The sequence below is a fragment of the Gopherus flavomarginatus genome, chromosome 10, assembly GCF_025201925.1.
Source record: "Gopherus flavomarginatus isolate rGopFla2 chromosome 10, rGopFla2.mat.asm, whole genome shotgun sequence".
Classification (NCBI taxonomy): Eukaryota; Metazoa; Chordata; order Testudines; family Testudinidae; genus Gopherus; species Gopherus flavomarginatus.
The window spans coordinates 50833276-50853067 of record NC_066626.1 but is presented as its reverse complement, the minus strand read 5'-3'; the positions used below and the strand labels follow the sequence as shown (position 1 = coordinate 50853067).

The 19792-nt window shown below is 40.3% G+C and overlaps 2 protein-coding genes across 4 annotated transcripts in view; both read left to right on the top strand.

The window, feature by feature from the left end:
• Positions 1 to 19792, top strand: part of PKP4 (plakophilin 4) — a 212063-nt gene that overhangs the window by 39867 nt on the left and 152404 nt on the right. For all 3 annotated transcript variants that reach the window (XM_050969182.1, XM_050969181.1, XM_050969180.1), the window contains exon 2: positions 14046 to 14179. In XM_050969182.1, the coding sequence (XP_050825139.1) occupies positions 14051 to 14179 (129 nt within the window). In that variant the 5' untranslated portion in view covers positions 14046 to 14050. The remainder of the gene's footprint in view (positions 1 to 14045; positions 14180 to 19792) is intronic.
• On the top strand, positions 4841 to 5368 carry LOC127058902 (60S ribosomal protein L17-like). Its single transcript, XM_050969369.1, has one exon. It carries the CDS (start codon positions 4880 to 4882, stop codon positions 5318 to 5320), a length of 441 nt encoding a protein of 146 aa, XP_050825326.1. The 5' UTR covers positions 4841 to 4879; the 3' UTR covers positions 5321 to 5368.

Below are 19792 nucleotides of genomic sequence, written 5' to 3'. Positions count from 1 at the left end.
TACTGAAAGAGAAATTCCAGAAAAAGTCCAGGATGTTCATTTTTGTTGTTGGAGATGTTAATGCTTTCTACCAGAAAGAAGAATTGCCTCATAAGATTTTTAACTTTTTGCCAGACCTGACATGCAATGCTAACTAGTTCAAAGTTATTCTAGTCCCAGCTCTTTATCCAAGATCAGCAGACTGCAGATATCAGTTACGTTTTCTGGGATGTTCACGTGTTCTTGTAACCAGGCGTGTCCAGTTGGGTTAGTGTAAAAATGAGTTATTTGAAGATGACAAGCCTTTCAGTTAAACCTTTCCTTTAAATAGGAATTATGCCTTTTTCTGGAATAAGAAAAGCAAGACCAGCACACCTTTCATCAAAGGCTGAATCTTTAAAAGAAAAACTAAATAAATAGCTATATAATTATCTAATAGGTAAGAATTATTATGAGTATACTATCAAAACAGTTTGTCAAGATCTCTGTAGAAATTGAGAGGAAAGACATTCAAACCACAGGGATCTAAGGTTCACTTGATTCCAGCTGTTTGGATTAGTTACTAGTACTGGCAGGCTGGAGCTCCAAAATAGACTGTTCTGGTCTGTTGCTGAGGGAAACCAGAGTTAGATATGGTAAAGTGGCTGGCTTAACTAAGCCACTTTTGCACATGCAGTCAAACAAGACAAAAATATACAAATTTAGAATCCTCTTGCTACTCTGACAATATAGTTAACAAATTTCAGTTACTTGGATTTGTGAGAGGACTTCTACACTTGTAAATTCTTTCTAGTGGTGAACAGTCATTAATAAGCTATTTTCTTAAACTTGTAAGATTTTTGGAGCCAGGACTGTCATTTTACTATACCTCTTGCCAAGCATAATGGGACCTCAGCTTGTTTGAGATCTCATCTAGGCATTTCTTCAGTAACAATGTTTTAGTAATAATTGGTGAACTGGATCTGCAGCACGGGAGTCTGAAATTTGTCTGCATGTAATACAGCCTTTAGAACGGTAGTGGGCAACCTGTGGCCCATCAGGTTAATCTTCCAGCGGTCCGCGAGACAGTGTTTACATTCACCGTCCACAGGCACGCGTACTCACAGCTCCCAATGGCCGGGGTTCACCATTCCTATCCTATGGGAGCTGTGGGAAGTGGCAATGACCACAGGAACATGCTGGCCGCCCCTTCCCATGCCTGCAGACGGTCAGTGTACACGCTGTCTTGCGGCCCGCCAGTGGATTACCCTGATGGGCCGCGGGTTGCCCACCACTGCTTTAGAATATCTCCATTTACTGTAAAAAGGACAAGGCTAATCTGTCAATGATGTCCAGGCCACTGAACACCCGTGCTTGAGAGAGATTTTTCTTTTAGGATTGTAGGATAGATTTCAAGTAGATCTGGATGTAGTTCATATCTCATTCTCATAACTTCCTGTTTACCTTCATTATTTCATCTTCTTCTGGCATGTCTTAGTCACTTTGTGAAAGACAATGCAAATAGAGTACTGGAATACCATTTGTTTAGTAATGTATAACTTTCTTATCAATACATTGTTACATGACATCTCATTTCTCATCTGCTTGAAATTTATTATCATCTGTTCTGAACTCGATTTTTTTCCCTATTTTAATATTTAGTCTTTGGGATTTTATTTTTCATTTTGACACTTCATACTTTGCGTAATCCTGTTGTCTCATTACTGTGACAGGATATGATTTTTTTATTATTATTTTATTTTTGTTCTGCACTTTGTATGCTGTTAAATCTTTTTTTTTTACGTAGAAGACATACGATAAGGTTTATCTATGTTGCAAAGTCAAGCTCTTGAAAGTTTAAAAAATGCCAAATTTAAGAATGGCCCCTGCAATCTTTGTTTTGACGTCTTGTGTCCAATGTTTACACTGAATGTGATGGATCTTGTGGAAAAACTAGTATGTGATCATATAATTTTAAAACGATAACATAATGTGTAAGCACAAGGGGGCCGAATTAAGGTTGCATGGGCAACCATAAATTTAGCTCTTCCTGTTTTTCAAGTGGGGCTGGCTGGACAGCAATTGTTGTTTTAAAAAAAAAATTGAGGTTGACTTCTTTTTTTTCTTCTACGCTGGAACAAAAACTAGACCTTTTGAAATTAGGTGGTTAGGGCACTTACCTGACTAACCACCAGACTGTGGAGTCAGTCTCTCTGTGATCCAATGGATTCTTAATCCTTATACAAAGTGGAAAAGCTACAGTAGAGTGGGAAGGAGAGGGAGAGAGAGAGTGACTTTATAGCCACGTGATTATGACGCTCGCTTGGGACATTGGAGATACGGGTTCCGGTTCCTGTTCTGCCTCCTTTGGAGCAGGGACTTGCATCTGGGCCTCCTACATCCCAGCTGAGTGCCCTAACCACTGGGCTATTGAGCAGGTATACAGGGAGTGTCTCTCTCATTTTGTCCAGAAATTCCATCCTGGGCGTGCAATACCTTCCCAACAGAAGCTTTGTTCTATAAAAGGTTTGTCTTGATGAACTGGCATTTTCCAGTAAAAAATAACTGTCAAAAAATTCCTGACCAGCTCTACTTTAAAGTGCTTGACTTTGCAACCTAAATAACATCTGTATAGATTCCCTAGCCCTTTTAAAGGAAAAGGGCAAAAACAAATGCTGTTTGTTACAACTGTAACAACCCCCTCTGTCATGCATCATCAGGATTTAAACCTTGAATCTTTAGCATTGCAGCGCTGACTGTCATCACTTGGGGTATGGCTACATTTGGAATTTCAAAGCGCTGCCGAAGTGTGAGTGTAGTCAGAGCGGCAGCGCTGGGAGAGAGGTCTCCCAGCGCTGCACGTAAACCACATCCTCTACGGGTGTAGCTTGCAGCACTGGGAGCCGCGCTCCCAGCGCTGCAGCCCTGATTACACTGACGCTTTACAGCGCTGTATCTTGCAGCGCTCAGGGGTGTGTTTTTTCACACCCCTGAGCGGGGAAAGTTGCAGCGCTGTAAAGTGTGAGTGTAGCCATGGCCTTGAGCTACAGGAGCTAAATTAGGTGACAGCAGAAAAAGGCTCTTATCTCAAAGAGGGAGAGATGGGCCTTCGGAACCGTGTGACGGGTTTTGTGACTGGATAGAAATTCCAGTCTGGCTTTTCCCCCCTTAATCCATAGAACTGGAGGATTCCTATCCAATGTGGTGTCTGGAGGTGGGGGAATGTAGGCTGCTGGGGATGTGTGTATTTCCAGAGTTGTATTTGTGGGGTGCCTGGCCTGGCTCTTTCAGCTTTTTAGAAGTTCATTTTCAGTTATTTTGACGGGTTGCCAACATTTTCATAAGGAATGCAAGAAACGGAAAGGAAATGGTGATTTCTTTTTTCAAGAATTTATCTCAGGCAGACTTGAATGTAATTTCATGGGGCAAGTGAAAGATACATCTCAAGCTCTAGGACTTTGTTCCTGTTGAACGTCAAAGGCCTGCTGCAAACTTAAGTGTTAAAAATTCTCAAAATAGTTGCAAGAATAATCTGTAATGGAGAATGTTGGGCCCACCTAAATAGAGGCATCACTACTGGCTCCTCCTACAGTAAGTACTACCTCAGAGTTTGAAAATGACGAAGAGTTAATCTTTAACTTGAGTTTAAAACAAAAAAAAGGGCAAGTTGATCAATTTAAAGCTGCCCTTTAAAGGAGAAGAGGATATAATGATGCAGAAAAGAAGGTGTGGTGAAGAGTAGAGGGAGAAGAGGAAATGCATAGCTAAGTGAAACAATTGGCCAGATCAGTTGGGTAGGGCATATCTGCACATAAATCTTCCTGCGGGTTTTGTGTACCCATGTTAAGTGATCCACAACAAATTTTGCATGAGAAGAGCATATGCACCATGCTGATATCCTGCAACTAAGGTAGTTCCTCATATCATTACTACCACATAACACAATGACGTTTTGAAAAAAGGCGCTCAGCATTCTGGTCAGACCTTGTGATGCATTTCTCCACTTCTATGCTGTATGCATTCTGAAATCTATTCTATTCCACTGCCACATTGTGGGATAGCTGCAGGATTCCTTAGAGATCTCTGCCAAGCTTGTGCGAGAGTTGCAACAGCAGACCACCTACATGAGAATTCCCCTTAGTGTGCAGAAGTGCATGACTGTTGCTGTCTGGAAGCTTGCCGCACCTGATGCTACTGCTTAGTAGCTAACCATTTGGGGGTTGGTAAATCAACTGTCAGAGCTGTTGTGGAGGTGTGTGGTGCTAGCAATAAGGTAATTTTCCCCCTCCACTACAAAAAGAATAGGAGTACTTGTGGCACCTTAGAGACTAACAAATTTATTTATTTGTTTGTTTATTTTTAAGTCTCTACGGCGCCACAAGTACTCCTATTCTTTTTGCTGATATAGACTAGCACAGCTACTACTCTGAAACCCTCCACTACAGTGATTCTTCCCTTGCTCTGCAACCTCAAATCTTAAGACTGGGCAATGCACAGAAGGTTATTAATGGATTTGCAGGCTTGAGATTATATAGGACCATTGATGGGACACTTGCCTGTTCTTTAACCACCCACCCCTACCAGGCCTCAGAATTCCATCAGTAGGAAGGGGTATTTTTCTAATATTAGTGTGAGGTGGTCTGGAAAAGTCCATAACACCAGGATCTTCAAAAACCTGGACTGTCTTCTGCAATGCAAAAAGTGGTCTTTATGAATAGTGTTTAAATTATATGCTGAGTAGTTGCAGAGTTACTCTGATGGTGTATTTGGAAGACTGAAAAGTAGATGCAGGATCCTGATGTGGAGACTTAGAAATGTCTTCTTCGTATGATAGGTATTTGCTGTGTTATGCTCAGCCTTTGAGAGCAAGGGAAAGAGCCTTGCAAAGAACACTCGTGAGACAGCTCAAGCTATCAAGGGCATGCATATCCGGAAAGCCACTAAATACTTAAAGGATGTGACCCTAAAAAAGCAGTGTGTTCCCTTCCGTCGTTACAATGGTGGAGTTGGCAGATGTGCTCAGGCCAAGCTGTGGGGCTGGACACGGGGACGTTGGCCTAAAAAGAGTGCAGAGTTCCTACTGCACATGCTCAAAAATGCTGAGAGTAATGCTGAACTCAAGGGTCTTGATGTGGATTCTCTGGTAATTGAGCACATCCAGGTCAACAAGGCCCCCAAAATGCGCAGGCGTACCTACAGAGCTCATGGTCGTATCAACCCCTACATGAGCTCCCCCTGTCATATTGAGATGATCCTCACCGAGAAGGAGCAGATTGTTCCAAAGCCAGAAGAGGAAGTTGCTCAGAAGAAAAAGATCTCTCAAAAGAAGCTGAAGAAGCAAAAACTTATGGCTCGGGAGTAAATCTGACATAAGATGTACATAAATAAAAAAAGAAAATGGAAAAAAAAATGGATGACAGCAGGAGATGGGTCAATTTGGTGAAAACATTCAATAGCCATGTTAGAAGCTGCTACAAAATGATGCACAGTGAGGAATGTATTGTACCCATACTTCAAGTCTAGGTGCCACTTACAAAAGTACATACACTCTTTGCATAAGATATTTGTCAGCATTACTGAATGTGTCTTGGGTACGTGTACTAGTCCAATGATTGAATCATGACTGATGTGTGTGTTACATTTATTTTTGAGTTTTCAGTGCCTGTAATTTTGTGTGGTTTCTTTTTTGTTTTGTTTGAGTACGTGTGGCTGTTGTGACCATGATGCTGTACTTTTCAATGAATTGTGCAAGATTTGGAACCATGGGTGTAAACACATTTTAACTACTTCATTAACAAAGAATACAAGGTGAACAGTGTAAGCTTTAAAAAAAACTATAAAGAATTCATAAAGCTGTGCAAAGGTAGAAGGTTTCAAGGCCATGTGATCCAAGATGCTTGTTTTTGTTCCATCATCCCTAGCAGCTGTGTCTGTGAGGTGCTAACCCATTTCCCTTATCAGTCTCTCTCTCTCTCTCTTCCCCCTCCCTCCCCCATGCTGGTGCTATGGAGAAAAAGAACAAGTTATTGTTTGAATTGTAGTCTCCATGCCAAAACTGATAAAATATTGCTTTCTTTAATTTTGGAATTCCATTCCTTTTGGTTCTTCCCAGTCTTGAGTGACCTCGGAGATGGTAAGACATTTACAACATTTTCCTCCTTTTTAGGAGCCCCCAGCCCTTTGGTGTGAGGTAAATGGCAGGGAGGAGTTTGGTCTGCAGACTTGAGGGATGGAGTACTAAATCCTAGATGGGCTGTGAGTTACTGGGGAGAAGGTGGTAGCTAACTAAAGAGAGAGCAGCAGCAGCAGCAGCAGGCTAGTAAATTGCATGTGAACTTCTGTGGTCTGTCCATACTTTGGAGGATGTTAACCTGAATCATGTCCCCAAAAGACAGAGTACTCTCTTCAAAAACTCATTGAGCAAAATGGGAAGATGTGCTGTGATGCTGTTTGCTAGGATGGTTCCTCCCACAGCTGGTGCAGGAGCGGACGGGAACCACACGGTACATGGGTAGTGCCAAGAGAGCTGTTTTGCTGTGCAACCTTGTTGTCGAGTTAGAGCACTATTTGTGCCTTTTCTCATATTTAATCCCGTGGATAACCATAAAGTGCACGGCAAAATAAATAACATTCTTCAGTAACTCAAAGCGTGGCAACATTCTTTAGGAAATATCTGTGCAGCATGATTTGGCAATTCAACTTACAGTGACTCATGTTTGCTCAAAGGTAAGTGCATTAATGATACTGTGAGCCAGAAACATGATTTTTTTTTTCTTTTTCTTGTCTGAATTTACTGCTAGAGTAAAAGAGCCTTTCTTCAAATAGTTTTCCATGTGGTGCTGCCATTATGCTAGAGGGAAGAGGATGATAACCATGCAGATGAGAGAACAATAAGCACCATGCTGGGGAATGTGGTGGGGAGAGCAGTACACAGCAAACTGAAGTAGTCCTTCCATGTTTGCATATTTATAAAAACAAAGGTGTGGAGAGTTTGTACAGTCTCTGCTGCAGCCATCATTTTGAGTAGTGGGTGGGTGTGGGAGTGGTGTTAAAAGCCTATGAGAGAGAGAGAGAGAGAGACATGAGCCCAATACGGTGGCACCCTTATGGTGCCTGAAACTAAGTTGTTCCATTCCCCCCCCCCCCCCCATACAGTTCTATTTTATAATATCATTCCATACTTACTGGAATTGGTCCCTTCCAAAGTTTGGAAATCTGCCCATGGCCAGTTGGTTCTGTGGCTTTAATTTGGAGTACCCCTGGATCTCCCCAGCTGTATGCCCTGGGGTTCACTGGTTAAACAAAATCCTTCTTTGGAAGATCAGATCAATCAGGGAATCCATAGCACACTGAGTGGTGTGATCTCTAGCAAGCAGATGGTCCAGCTCCTTGTAGTATAACCAAGCTGTGATAGCTGTCCCAGATATCCTATGATACTTAGCTTTGGCTGGAATGTAGGATTGCTCCTTTTCCTTACTGCAGCACTGGAGAGTATCCTATTTGTGTCCCGTATCCTGTGTTTTTCATGATTAGTTCCTTGTACACCTATTCTTTCCTGCCATTCAGAAGTGCTTGATAAAGCTCCTCTCCCCAAAAGGAAGTTAAGTTCTGCATCTCAGCACTGGACCATAGTGAAGAATGAGGTATGAGGAATGACTGCTCAATAATCAGCAATATAACTTGAATTCTACAGTAGCTAGAATTGCAAAAGACGGCAGAACCTGGCTGTGTGCCACCATTTAAACAGAGATGTGAAGTCTGGTCACGATGATGCCTGGGACAGTGGGAGGCACACAGGTAAATAGACCTGATCACTCTCCTAGCCAGTAAAGCAGTATGGGACTTGGCCAATGGGCAACTGTTCATTTCGGGATGGGTATGCATCCACATCTACTTTGCTGAACATAAACTTATCCCAAAGTTACTTCTGCTGATGATTCACAAATTTTGCAAGCTTCTTTTCACTAGAGATGCAGTTTTGGAACAGCAGAAAGCTGAGTTACAATAATATTAAATATATAATATTGTTTAGACAGCATGGTCTGAGATATAGTCAGCATATTGCTAATACCCAAGTCTGTATTATCTTATCTTTGTGCTGCTGAGTCAGTCTGCATGATCTCATTTTCTGGTGAAAGCTTACAGACTGAGATGGTTAGTCTTCGATAGAACTGCAGAATTAAATATGTTCTGAGGAAGAGGACTCATTAAACAATGGTTCTGTTCTGTGGTGGCTTTATTTCATGTTGAAGACTGCCTTAGCCACAAGTATAAAAGGTGGGCAACTAGAGCTCAGTTTTAATGGAAGCAGAACCTGGAAGTACAATTTTTTGCAGCAATCAGGATTGGTATTTTTAATCTTTTTAATATGTGCAAGGATAAGTACACGGAAAGGATTTCAGTAATGCCTGCCCTTGTGACTCCCTCAAAGCTTTCCTATGAAATGTGCTTCTTGCAGAAGGTCAGTAAAACTAGCACAGCCCACCTACTGCATGGAAATGATAGCAAGTTGACTGAGTATTAGTAAATCTAGTTACCAAATTGGTTATATGCCATAGTATATAGCTATTATCAATAAAGTGGAAATGAAGACTTTTGTGTATATGTGTAGGGAGAAGAGCATCTTTTTCTGTTTGGTCTGGATTTCACTTGATTTGCTTTGGCAAATTACCTTAGCTGCTAATTTGGTACTTTGCTTTTATTTATGTTTTTAAAATACCTAGATGACTTTGGACATATGGCATCAGTGTTATTATTGTTAAAACCACACAATCTGCATGTGTTATATAATCTTCTTCAGTTATTCATTTAACCCACGGATATAGACAACCCAGGTAAGTACTTTGTTTTGAAAGGTTGCCAGAGGAGGGCAGTGGCACTACGATTCACAATCTCTTAGTTGGGTCAATCATATCCCGCTTAATGTGCAGATAGTGCTGAATGAATAATTACTAATGCATTTTTACTGACTCTTCACTTCTACTGTGGATCTCATGATATCAGATGTTTTACTTAAAGACCGAGCTCCTGGAAACAAGTGATTAATTTCCTTAAAAAAAAAAATTCTTGTCCTCGTGGCAGAGTGGATAAAAATCAGTGATTTTTAAAGAAAAAAAATCAGTTTTTTTATTTAAATCGGATTTTTTTATTAAAATTTGATTTTTGAGAATATGCTTTTTAAGGAAAAAAACCTATCTAAAGATAGATACATTATAGCTCAAAGATATCTCATCGTGGAATAGGGATTATAAATTCTAATTCTCTAGTATGAGACCATATAGTCATCTGATGTTTAGGAAAGGTTTTGTAAATGAGTTCCAGTAGTTCATGGATTAAGGACCCAATCTTATGGGGTTCCACAGGTTTCTGTATAGATTATTTAGGTTAATCTTTCTAGCTACCCAATGGGACTTAGTGCTCAGTCTAGAAGATACCATCAGAGATGCTTAGTTTTGCAGTTCTTAAACTGTGGATTTGTGTTTCCAGAGGTAACATGCTTGTTAACAGCAAAAATGTTTTTTTAAAAATAACAGATCTCAGCTCTATTGCACCTCTGCAAATTTGTGTACATGGAGTCAATCCCTGACCTCTCTCTAAAAGTGCAAAGTTTCAAAAAGTTCAATGAATAGAAGATTATTGGGGGTGGAATAGATCTGGACAAGGAGAAGAAGTCTGGAGATAAATGTGAGAAGCAAGGGACATATGCTTGTTTTGTTAAACTGTTATATGTTTGCTTTGAAGAAAAAAATCCAGAATATATAATGTTGTTGTTTGTTAAATAAAACAATTTAAATGTATGTTTGGTGATGTTCTCCTCCTAATACACCATGGCAAGAAAATCCTCAAAATGTTAGTGATTAACCTGTTGAATTGGGGATAGTTCACTTCCCAATGACTTCATAAATATCTGCTTCAGTTACCTTTTGGTAAAAAAAATCCATTCATTTTCTGATATAGCTGTATTAGAGAGGCGGTGTGGCTCCCCTCCAACCCAGAGGAGGAAGAACCCAGCCGGAGTGGGCGGAGCTAAAGAGGATTTTTTTTACCAACTGAAGCAGATATTTATGAAGTCATTGGGAAGTGAACTATCCCCAATTCAACAGGCGCCGACCCGAAACTATAAAGGCCGGCCCTCAAAGCTCAATCAGGCCCCAGCAGCCAAGCGAGCAGACATCCCTCAGGGAGCTCGAGACTGGGAACCTCCTGCGACCCAGGGCAGCTGCCCAAACTGGCCTGAGCTCCCCCGCGCCTGCTACCCGGAGGAGCTGCCAGAGCTACCCTGGCCTGACTAACCGGAGGAGTTGCCAGACCTAACACCCAGCCCCAGCCGCGACGAGCCCATGCTCCTGGACCCTGCAGAGGCCGACGTCAGGACCCAGGTAGGGCCCAAGGGAGAGTACGGAAGTAGCCCTGGGGCAGCCGACTCCAGTCTGGCTGCAGCCTTACCGGAGCCAATGTCAGATTGTTAGCTGCTGCTAGGGCCCCAGGCTGGGATGCAGTGGAGTGGGAGGGCCTGCGTCCCCCCTGCCACCCATCCTGGGGTGGCAGACTCCCCCTCTCCCTGGCCTGAGGAGGCCGAAGCCAGTTATTGTTGCTCAGCCCTGCCCAAGGTCCCGAGCTCCCTGACTCAGTGTTTGCTGTCCCGCCCTGACCTAGAGCCAGGCTCACAGCGGGTATTACGGCTCAGCCCTGCTGAAGGACCTGAGCCCCTTGCCCCCACAGGGCAGGCGATTGCCACGAGGACTGCCGGGCAATTTCCCAGACCCACTGGTGTGTAGTGAGCCGGTGTGGCTCCCCTCCCCCCGGAGAGGGTCAAGCCCCGGCTCCACTCATGTACACTGTAAAACTAACCTGAAAAGTTTTCAAAATCATTGTTTAAAAATGTATAGTGTGTACCTTCTAAAAATGAAACCTACATCTATCTCTGAGTTGTGAAGAATATGTATTAAGTTTATAACAACCTACAAGAATGCACTTTTATGTAGAAAACCATGATTAAATCGAGTCTTCCGACTAGTGATTTAAATCAGATCTGCCCTGCCTCATGGTCACAGAGAAGAGCTTACATATATGACCAAATTGTAACCTATGATGGAGTGTAAAAACCACACAGTGAGCAACAAGGGCTTAAGGGCTCATTTTGGGCTCAGCCAGCTCCGTTGTGCCAAACCTGCCCCAAATGCTTCATCTGCTGGAGGAATTAAAAGGCAGCAAATTAGCTCAGTTGGAAGCAGTCCTGAAGGTGAACACACCTGCAGCTTGCAGCTCCAGCAGAGCAGAGTGAAACCTAAAGGTTCTGAAGCAGCTGCCCAAAGGGGCCTCTCTGTGAGGAAAGGGAGGACACTTTGCAGAGACAAGCAGAGAGGGAAGTATTTTGTGGCCCTGGACAGTGGCGATTCCATCTTGCTTCCTTGGGATTTGGATTTTCCCATCAGGCAAAGGCCTTGGACTGAGGTGACCCCAGGGAGGAGAGATGAGAGGAAGAGGCCCAGGGAGGACAGCCTTAAATAGTCTTGGTTGCCAGGTAAATGGTAGCTAAAAAAGGGGCCCTGGGTCAGAGACTGGTAGATTGGGAGGGCCCGGGTTCCCTTCTCCCCACAACCGCCTTGGCAGTCTGGGGTTGTGGCTGTGACCACTAGGCCACGCTTCCTAACCAGACCCTGAGTAGAGACCATTACATACCCCAAAAATCTCAAAATCCAGAAGGCAAATAGTAAGAACCCAACATTTGACTAAAAAATATGATTAAAAAAAAAAACCCTTGTGATTCTTTGGATTTGACTCATGACTTTTTAACAACTGATGTTGGCAATACTGGGAATCACCATGCTGGTAACTGTCACATGGTGTCAGTGGGAACTGAAACACTATATCAGTATTCCCTTTTTTCTGTACTGCTACTTTCAGGGGGAAAAAATGAATACAATAAAAATAGTGCAACAACAAATCTTCTTTAATCTGATTACTAAGCACTTCGGTCTACACTAATTCACTTCATGCAACAATCCCTTCTTTGTTTCTTACTGCCAAAGAATATAATACTGAAATAAAATATAGTGTATATATATATATATATATAACTTGTTTTTCCCAGTCATCTCATCTTCATTTCAACTTCTGATGTTACTTCAGTTTTGGTGGGTTACTTTGTCATTGCTGTAAATACCGTTAATTTCTGTTTTTACTTTTAAACAATCCAGATTATTTTAGTCAGTTCCTTCATGGTTTTACTTAAAGACCCCTAGAACTTTAACTTCTGTGACAGTTGCTACATACAATATTAAAGACCATCATGTACTAATGTTTCTGACTTTTTTAACCTCTTTCTAAACTTGTAAAGATAAAACTTTTCTTTTTCACCAGAAGCAGATCAGTATCATATAAAAAGTTTTAAAGTCTTTGCTTTTACATTTCTATTTTCCACACCTTTCTCCTCTAATTTCTCTTAATTATTTTAATTTCTTTAAGGTTTTTTTGAAATATCACAGAAACTAGCTCTCACATTTGTGAAAGTTCATCTTGGACAAGATACTCTTCTGCCCTACAGTTGGCAGTCAAGTATAGGGAATGCATAAAATTTAAGAGGATGCATTTAGGAATAGTTATTTAAAAGTGAAAAATGGTTCCTTCAAAAGTGCAAATTCTACAAGGATTACAAAGTGAAGGAAAAAAACCACATTCGGTATCTATATCTGTCCAGTTAAAACTAACCTTTCACAAGAATTAACTTACATATTAACTAAAATGCTCCTCTTAAAGAAAAAAAACTTTTGAGGGTTTTACAGGAAAAGTACGCGTCTTGTACACACTTGCCATTTCTTATATCTTACTTAAACAGTCTTGCCTAGACAATCCTTTTTCCTTTAAGCAGAAGTTAAAGTGAATCAGCATATAATTCACAGGCAGGAGACAGATGATGTGATTAAAAACTGACCAGGAATTTAGGAATAGTGTGATCAGTGCCTGGCACTGCCGCAAGTTTGCTATGAAGCCCAAGTTTTGTCCTCTGTCAAAATCAAGATGAAGATATTTATCTACTTTTATATAGAGTGGTTGTTGAGGTTTAATTCATTAAATGTTTTTGTAAAGCATTCTGAGAGCCTAGACTGGAAGGAGCTACAAGAGTGCAGAGTATTAATACTACTATGCATAAAGCTTGGTTTGCTCTGGAAAAGCATTCAGTAAGTTAATTCTCATTTTTGTTTTGTCTTGCTTGTGAAGGAAGATGGGAGCACTATATGCAGATAGCACAGCAATATGTATTGATTATTTAGAACATTTACTTATAAAAGTTGATTTGTTGAATGATATGTCTCCTGTACATGTACCATTTTATGATGTGTTACTGGATGCTAACTTCGGTACTGTTCATATTGTTTAGTTAAAGTTAATCAAACAGATAATTCTCATTCCTTAATAGCATCTTTTTTGTCTTCAGCCTTTTAGACCATACCGTTTCTTTGATCATGAAGCTTAGAATTTTTGAGTTCCAATCCAGCTATCGCACCATCTGCCTCACTGTGTACAGGGCTTGGGCAATTCACTTTATCTGTCTGAGTTTCCCTTTCTGCAAAATGGGTGCATTAATTATTCATAATAATTAAAGAGTCCTGTGTGTAGCGCTTTGTAGATGTAAAATACTCTTGGAACAAGCTGCTTTTTATTATTATTCAGTGTTGAAAAGTGCAAGTTTGATTACGTTTCTGATAGTTCTATACTTTTTTTGATGTTCACATCAGCTGTTCTGCATTTATTTGCTAATAAAAATTGCTTGCATTGGCTCTCTCTGCTTGGTACCATAAAGCAGTATTTTTCTAAACATTTTAAAGCACTTTTTAAAGCTCTTTGTCTGAAATGTTTTCTTTGTGACCTAACATCATTCCAGTTTAAAATTGGTAGAGAAGCACAGTGTTGATAGCAATACATGCAGATAGTCAGAATGTGAAAAATTCTCTAGATTTTTCATGTTAAACCTTTGCCAAAAAGTCTGAAAAAGCCTACAGAAGTAAAATCTATTCCAGAAGACTTGCATTTACTTAAACATCACCAGCTGAAAATATTAACTAGTTAATGTTGTTTGGTTGTAGGCAATATGCCAGCTCCTGAGCAGACACCATTGGTGGAGGAAGGTCTGCAGCAGACCACACAGGAAATCTCCAAAGGTCTGGGCATGGAGCCAGAGACTACTGCCACTACCATTCTAGCTTCTGTAAAAGAACAGGTATTTTTATTTTCTTCTGTATCAGTTCAGAAGTATAGTATGCTTTTTGGAATTAAGCATGTTCTACTCTTCGTATGTTTTGTTTCCTTGACCCATTCCAACTCAAGAATTTCTAAAAGGTGTTTCCTTTCCTACTCCTGGGGGACTTCCGCTCCACTGCATGCACACAATTCATGTCCCCCATGGATTTTTTTTCTCTGCAGAATAATACATTCTGCTAGAGAGGCACTACAATTACTCCATTTGCCCACCAGGGGCTGTTATGGTGCGAGAAGAGAGAACAGCTGGCTCACAAGCCAGAGCAGCCAGCCACAGAGAGAGAGCGCAGAGGCTGCTTTTCTCACAGCAATATGCCTGCAGAGCCGGGTGAGGGGAGGACGGACAGAGCTGGCCATATGGGATTTCTGGGAGGTCACATAGACTGGGGTTCAAAAGGTCTAGTGGCGGGTACAGACTGGGGAAGAGGCACATTAGCTAGTGCAGTGACAGCATTGAGCCAGATGCTGAATAGAAGTGGGTGGGGGGTGCAAGAACACGTGGGGAGGAGGAGGTGTAGGGAAAGACTGGGACAGAGCAGATGTGCCTGAATGAATGAGAGAGGCTAGGGGGCAGCCAGGGTCTGTGGGGGCGGGGGGAAGGCTCCACAAATCCCTAACAATGCCTCCCCTGCCCCTCCCCATCAGACAAAAACCCTGTTTCCTATCACCACCCCCCACCAAAACCTTCCAGATTCACTTCCAGGCTCCTTCCCAGCAACTATTTCCCTCTCTGTCAGCTCCTCTGTTACCCCTGACTGCCCCAAGCCTTAGCGCTGCTTCTGCAGGGTGTGGGAAATACATATCTATATTGTAGTTTAAATGAATTATTACTCAACATTCTATATTAGTATGCCTAGTAAGGAATCTATTTGTCAAAAAACATTTTCTGGATCTTTTTTGTTGTCTGTATTATTGCAGACATACTTGCTGACAGGTATTTTGAAATCAATTACCAAAATCATTGAAACTGGTTTGATTATTTTGTTTTATTTTGACAAATAAAATATTCAGAATTTTAAAATATTGTGTGCAAAATTTTTAGCACAGAATTCCCCCAGGAAATGTAAATCTCAACAGTTTACGTGTCAGAATCTGAACATGCAGCATACATGTTCATTTATCTGCAGTGAAGAGAAATAGTATAGAAATCTGTACCCATTGTGTTCATGCCCAGAAATCTTTTTGTAAGTCAGATTTGAAACTGGATTGAATTCAAAAAAGCTAATGGAAAAATTTGTGACTGTAAGAACCATATGTGTTCTTAAGGTAGTTGTGCAGGAATGTTTCGGTAATCTGCAGACAACAGATTTGTTCAGACTTCTTGTGACTGTCTTGTGTTATTAACTTCATGTTTTGAGAGGCTGGTTTTAACTGTTGGAGCTAGTGATTTACTTTGAAGTTCATAATTTAGATAAATATTAGAAATGAGAATGCTATTTCTCCTTTAAACATCTAATTTACCATCATGCATTGTTCTTGTTAATGTTTTGTCTACTCTTCTATAGAAGTCAAGGTTTCCAGAATATAATATTTTGCTTGTTTGAAATCAAGTTCAGCATAAGTTTGAATTGGCATTTTGAAGAAAATGGGTTTTTTTAAATTTTTTATTTTTGTTTAGGAAACCTTGTAGGTGAAATACAGAACTGAAACAATACTAACATTAATAAAAGCAGTAATTGATTACAGGAACTGATACCTGCAAGGCAGACTGCCCTCTATCCTGGATTTATACATACAAAATGCAACCTAGAAATTTTTCTTCTCCAAAAGAAGTCGATTGATAGCTTTATAAAAATATTTTTATATTAAAAAAAACTCAGTATGCAATTCAATTTAAGAACTTTGAACCAAAAGAATTATCATAACAATTGTCATAGTTTGTCCCATGTTAATATTAATCCTTTGTTCTTAGAGTGCTAGGGATAAGATGTAAAATCAAGATCACTCATTGTTTCAGAAATCCATGTGTTGCAAATTGCAATACCTATGCAAACAGTTTTGAGATTATGATGCCAGAGCAGTTTTAACTCCAAATTTCTTTTGGTTTGGTTGACATGTCTTTACAAGGTTTCCTGATGTACGCCTGCCCCCCCCTCTCCGCCACAGTTGTTTTGAAACTTCTCTTGACAATATCTTAAATTTATTGGGGTATATATTCCCATCAAAGATTGCTTTAGGACGTCATCTAATATATTTAACTTCATATGAGATGCATGTACCATCCTACTCGGTTTTGAAAAAGAGGAGAAGCAAAAGGACAAAAAGAATGTATGGCAGTAATGATGTAAACTGAATAGAAACACACCAAGTTCTGTAGCAACTTTCAAGAAATTGGCTGCTTTAAAACAATCTTTGTTGTTTAATCTGAAGCTTCTCCCTGTGGTGCAGCAAATGGAGAAGTCCTCACACCCCGTCCTTCCAGTACTTATTCCTAGTCTGAGCAGAATAAATCTTATGATTTGCAAATTTATTTAAATGAAATTAGAAAAATTAAATTTTCACTGATGTTAACAGACAAATAAGAGGATAGGATGATTTATGTTGTTTGTGTTATGGTGTTTTCTACCTCTAGGCTGATGGTTCAAATCCAACCCAGAATAGTAGGAACCCGAAGTTAATTGTCATTTAATGGTTATGTGTGTGTAATGCCAAGGTGATCTCAGTCCAGTTCTTAGAGGACAGAGATCACCTTACAAATCCTCAACCACAAAATTAAAATTAACACTGTTGTTTGAACCTCACCTGTTTGTTTGTCTTAACCCTAGTGCAAATTTAACAAAATTTTGCTAGAAAAAAGGCAGAAGACTGTGTGGGCCTGGAAAATAAACTACGTTCTCAGCCTTAGAGGTGATCCTAATCCAGCGGTTCTCAAATTTCCTTGCACATCAACCCCCTTCTGACAACAAAAGTTACTAAATGACCCCGAGAAGGGGGACCAAAGCCTGAGCCCAAGCCCAAGCCCAAGCCCTGCCACCTGTGGAGGGTCAAAGCCAAAGCCTGAGGGGATCTGAAACCTGAGCTCTTTAACCACGTCAGCCCAAGGAGCCCTTAGCTCTGGAGAACTTTGGCATGCTAAATTACCCAACCCATTTAGACTAAATTAAATTGTTTTATTTCCTGAAAAGTGCTTTGTATGAATTGAGTGGGGGGATTTTTGGCTTTTTAATTATTTTAAGCCTCCTGTTGCCAAGCTCTTAGGTCACAAGATATTGGACGATCAACTTGTCACTGTTAGAGAACTCAGTATTACCATTCAGGACCTCACATCACTAACTTGGGGGAGGCATTTTGCATCTGAAGAGCAGGAAAAAGAAACCCATCTCTGTGACTAGTTCTTCTTATTCATTTTTAATGGCAGCTTTTGAAGATGCTCTGAGGTTTGAAAAATTAGCAATTCTGGCAAAGATGGATTAGTAGGAATACTGATGTGGTCTAAGGTGCATGTTAAGTTCAGTTTGTTACAAATGGGTGGAGATATGTGTATGATGAAGTGGCAGACTTATTTATGTTTTCTTGAAGTTTTGGGTGTTTGTTTCAGTTTTGTTTTGTTTTTGTTCAGTGTTATGTCCTGAATACATGTTTTGTTCATTCTGGGACCACTTCTGTAAGGCATTGAGAACTTACTCTCTGACTAATTCTAAGTTAACTGAAACTATTCAGGTAAAAGTTCTGGTTTCCTCGTGGACAGTTCAGTGAAAACATGCTCTATGGTGATAAGCATACATTAAAATGTATAAGAATAGGATCTAAAATAACTGACAATGTTATGACATTATATAAATCAATGGTAACCCTTCTTTGGATACTGTGCTCAGTTCTGCATGCCTCATCTGAAGAAGGCGAAAAAGAAATACACAGGAAATGAGAATGGTTAGAGATATAGAAAGACTTCTGTTTGAAAGAATGTCTGTTGAATATGGAAGAATGAAACGAAAGTGAACACTAAATTTCATTTAATATAAATCAGTTCTAAAGAACAGGGAAGAATTCTGAAAAAGAAGGCAAACTCAATCATCAGCCATCATATAGCTTTTGATATGACATAGAAAGATTGCTTTGTATGCCCTAGCTTTATAAGGCTAGGTCTTGACAGAGATTATGGTCTCCTTGTATTCCCATTCATTGGGTTTATCATATATTTCACTGGGGGGCGCGGGGTTTGAACAGTAGTTTTCTCATTGAAAAAAATGTGTATTACACTAATTCTATATACTTCTGTATGATCCTCTTCTGTGTTTGGATACACCAGAGTAAAATACTAGTGTATATTTGTTCATTTTTCTTTTTAGTGAAACTTGTATGTGTGGGTTTTCCTTGCACAGCTAAACTTGACTACTATTTCATAGGATTTTTATCACCACACTTATCATTAAGGCTTTGTCAGTGATTACTTCTAAACCCACATATTTTGGACACTGATAAAATTCAGTCTGCCGTAAAGTGGTGTACAGATTATTTATCTGGAGTAACTGATATGTTACCTCCTGACAATTTCATGAATTGCTTCTGCTTTGTAATTGTTAGATATAAGAGAAACAAATGGGAACTAAATCCATTTTGTGGCTTCAGATGTTTTTGTTCTGCTATAAGTAAAAATTGGTTATCCTTGCTCTTTGGTCTGTCTTTCTCTCTTCTCAAATTATGATATTTGGGGTTGAATTCTGTCCTCCATTATGCAAATGCAGTGCCCAGCTTAATTGGGAATAGAACTGGAACCATATCATATTCCCAAACAAATTTCATTAATTTAAAACTAAAGTTTTTGAAGTAATTAGTATACTCTTATGAAAATACAGTGCAACAACAAAATTAGGAAAAAGAGATTTGGGGATGACCAGTTAATTTACCTAAACGTTCATTTCATGTTACAGTTAGTATATGGGATTAACAATATCATATGAAAAAATATTAGGAGTAGCACACTTGGGAAGATGCAGTGCCAATGATCTTAGAAAGTAGCTTGTAAGTGTTTGCTTTGCAGAGATCATAAACTCTGGTGCAACAAAGACCTTGCTTCTGCAGAGTTTTGAAACTCCATTGGCCAGTCATTCTGCAACATGCCACCTTATCAGTCTGCCTGATAGAAAATATGTCTTCACAGAAAACTTTATATCCCACGTACCCCTGTCAATACTGTTCCTCTGCACCAAAAGCTCCTTGCTGGGCTCATTCCCTACTTTCTGTGAACTTCCCAAGATCCACAGTTGGGCTTACCTCCTACATACTTCTGAGATGAGCAGGAGAGTGGCACTACTGCTGTGAATAATAGGAGGAGCACTGTTTGGGAAAGTGTCTGCCTTATGGAGTTCCTAAGCTCTGCAGCGATCTTGCTTATGAAGAACTTGAAGCTCTGCAAAACAGCATATCCTGTTTTACAAATATCCTACTTCCTTTCCTCAGTAAACTGGGCTCTGTGTATTGTACGAATTCCCTCCAAAACCTCTTTCCATTCAGCTTTCCAAGAACTCAGTTTGACTCCAGGCTTGTACTCAGGTATCTTTATGTGGCATACAGAAGCTCTGTGCTGAGTTGATCAGACTCAGATGTAGGTGGTGCAGGGTACGTCACAGATCCA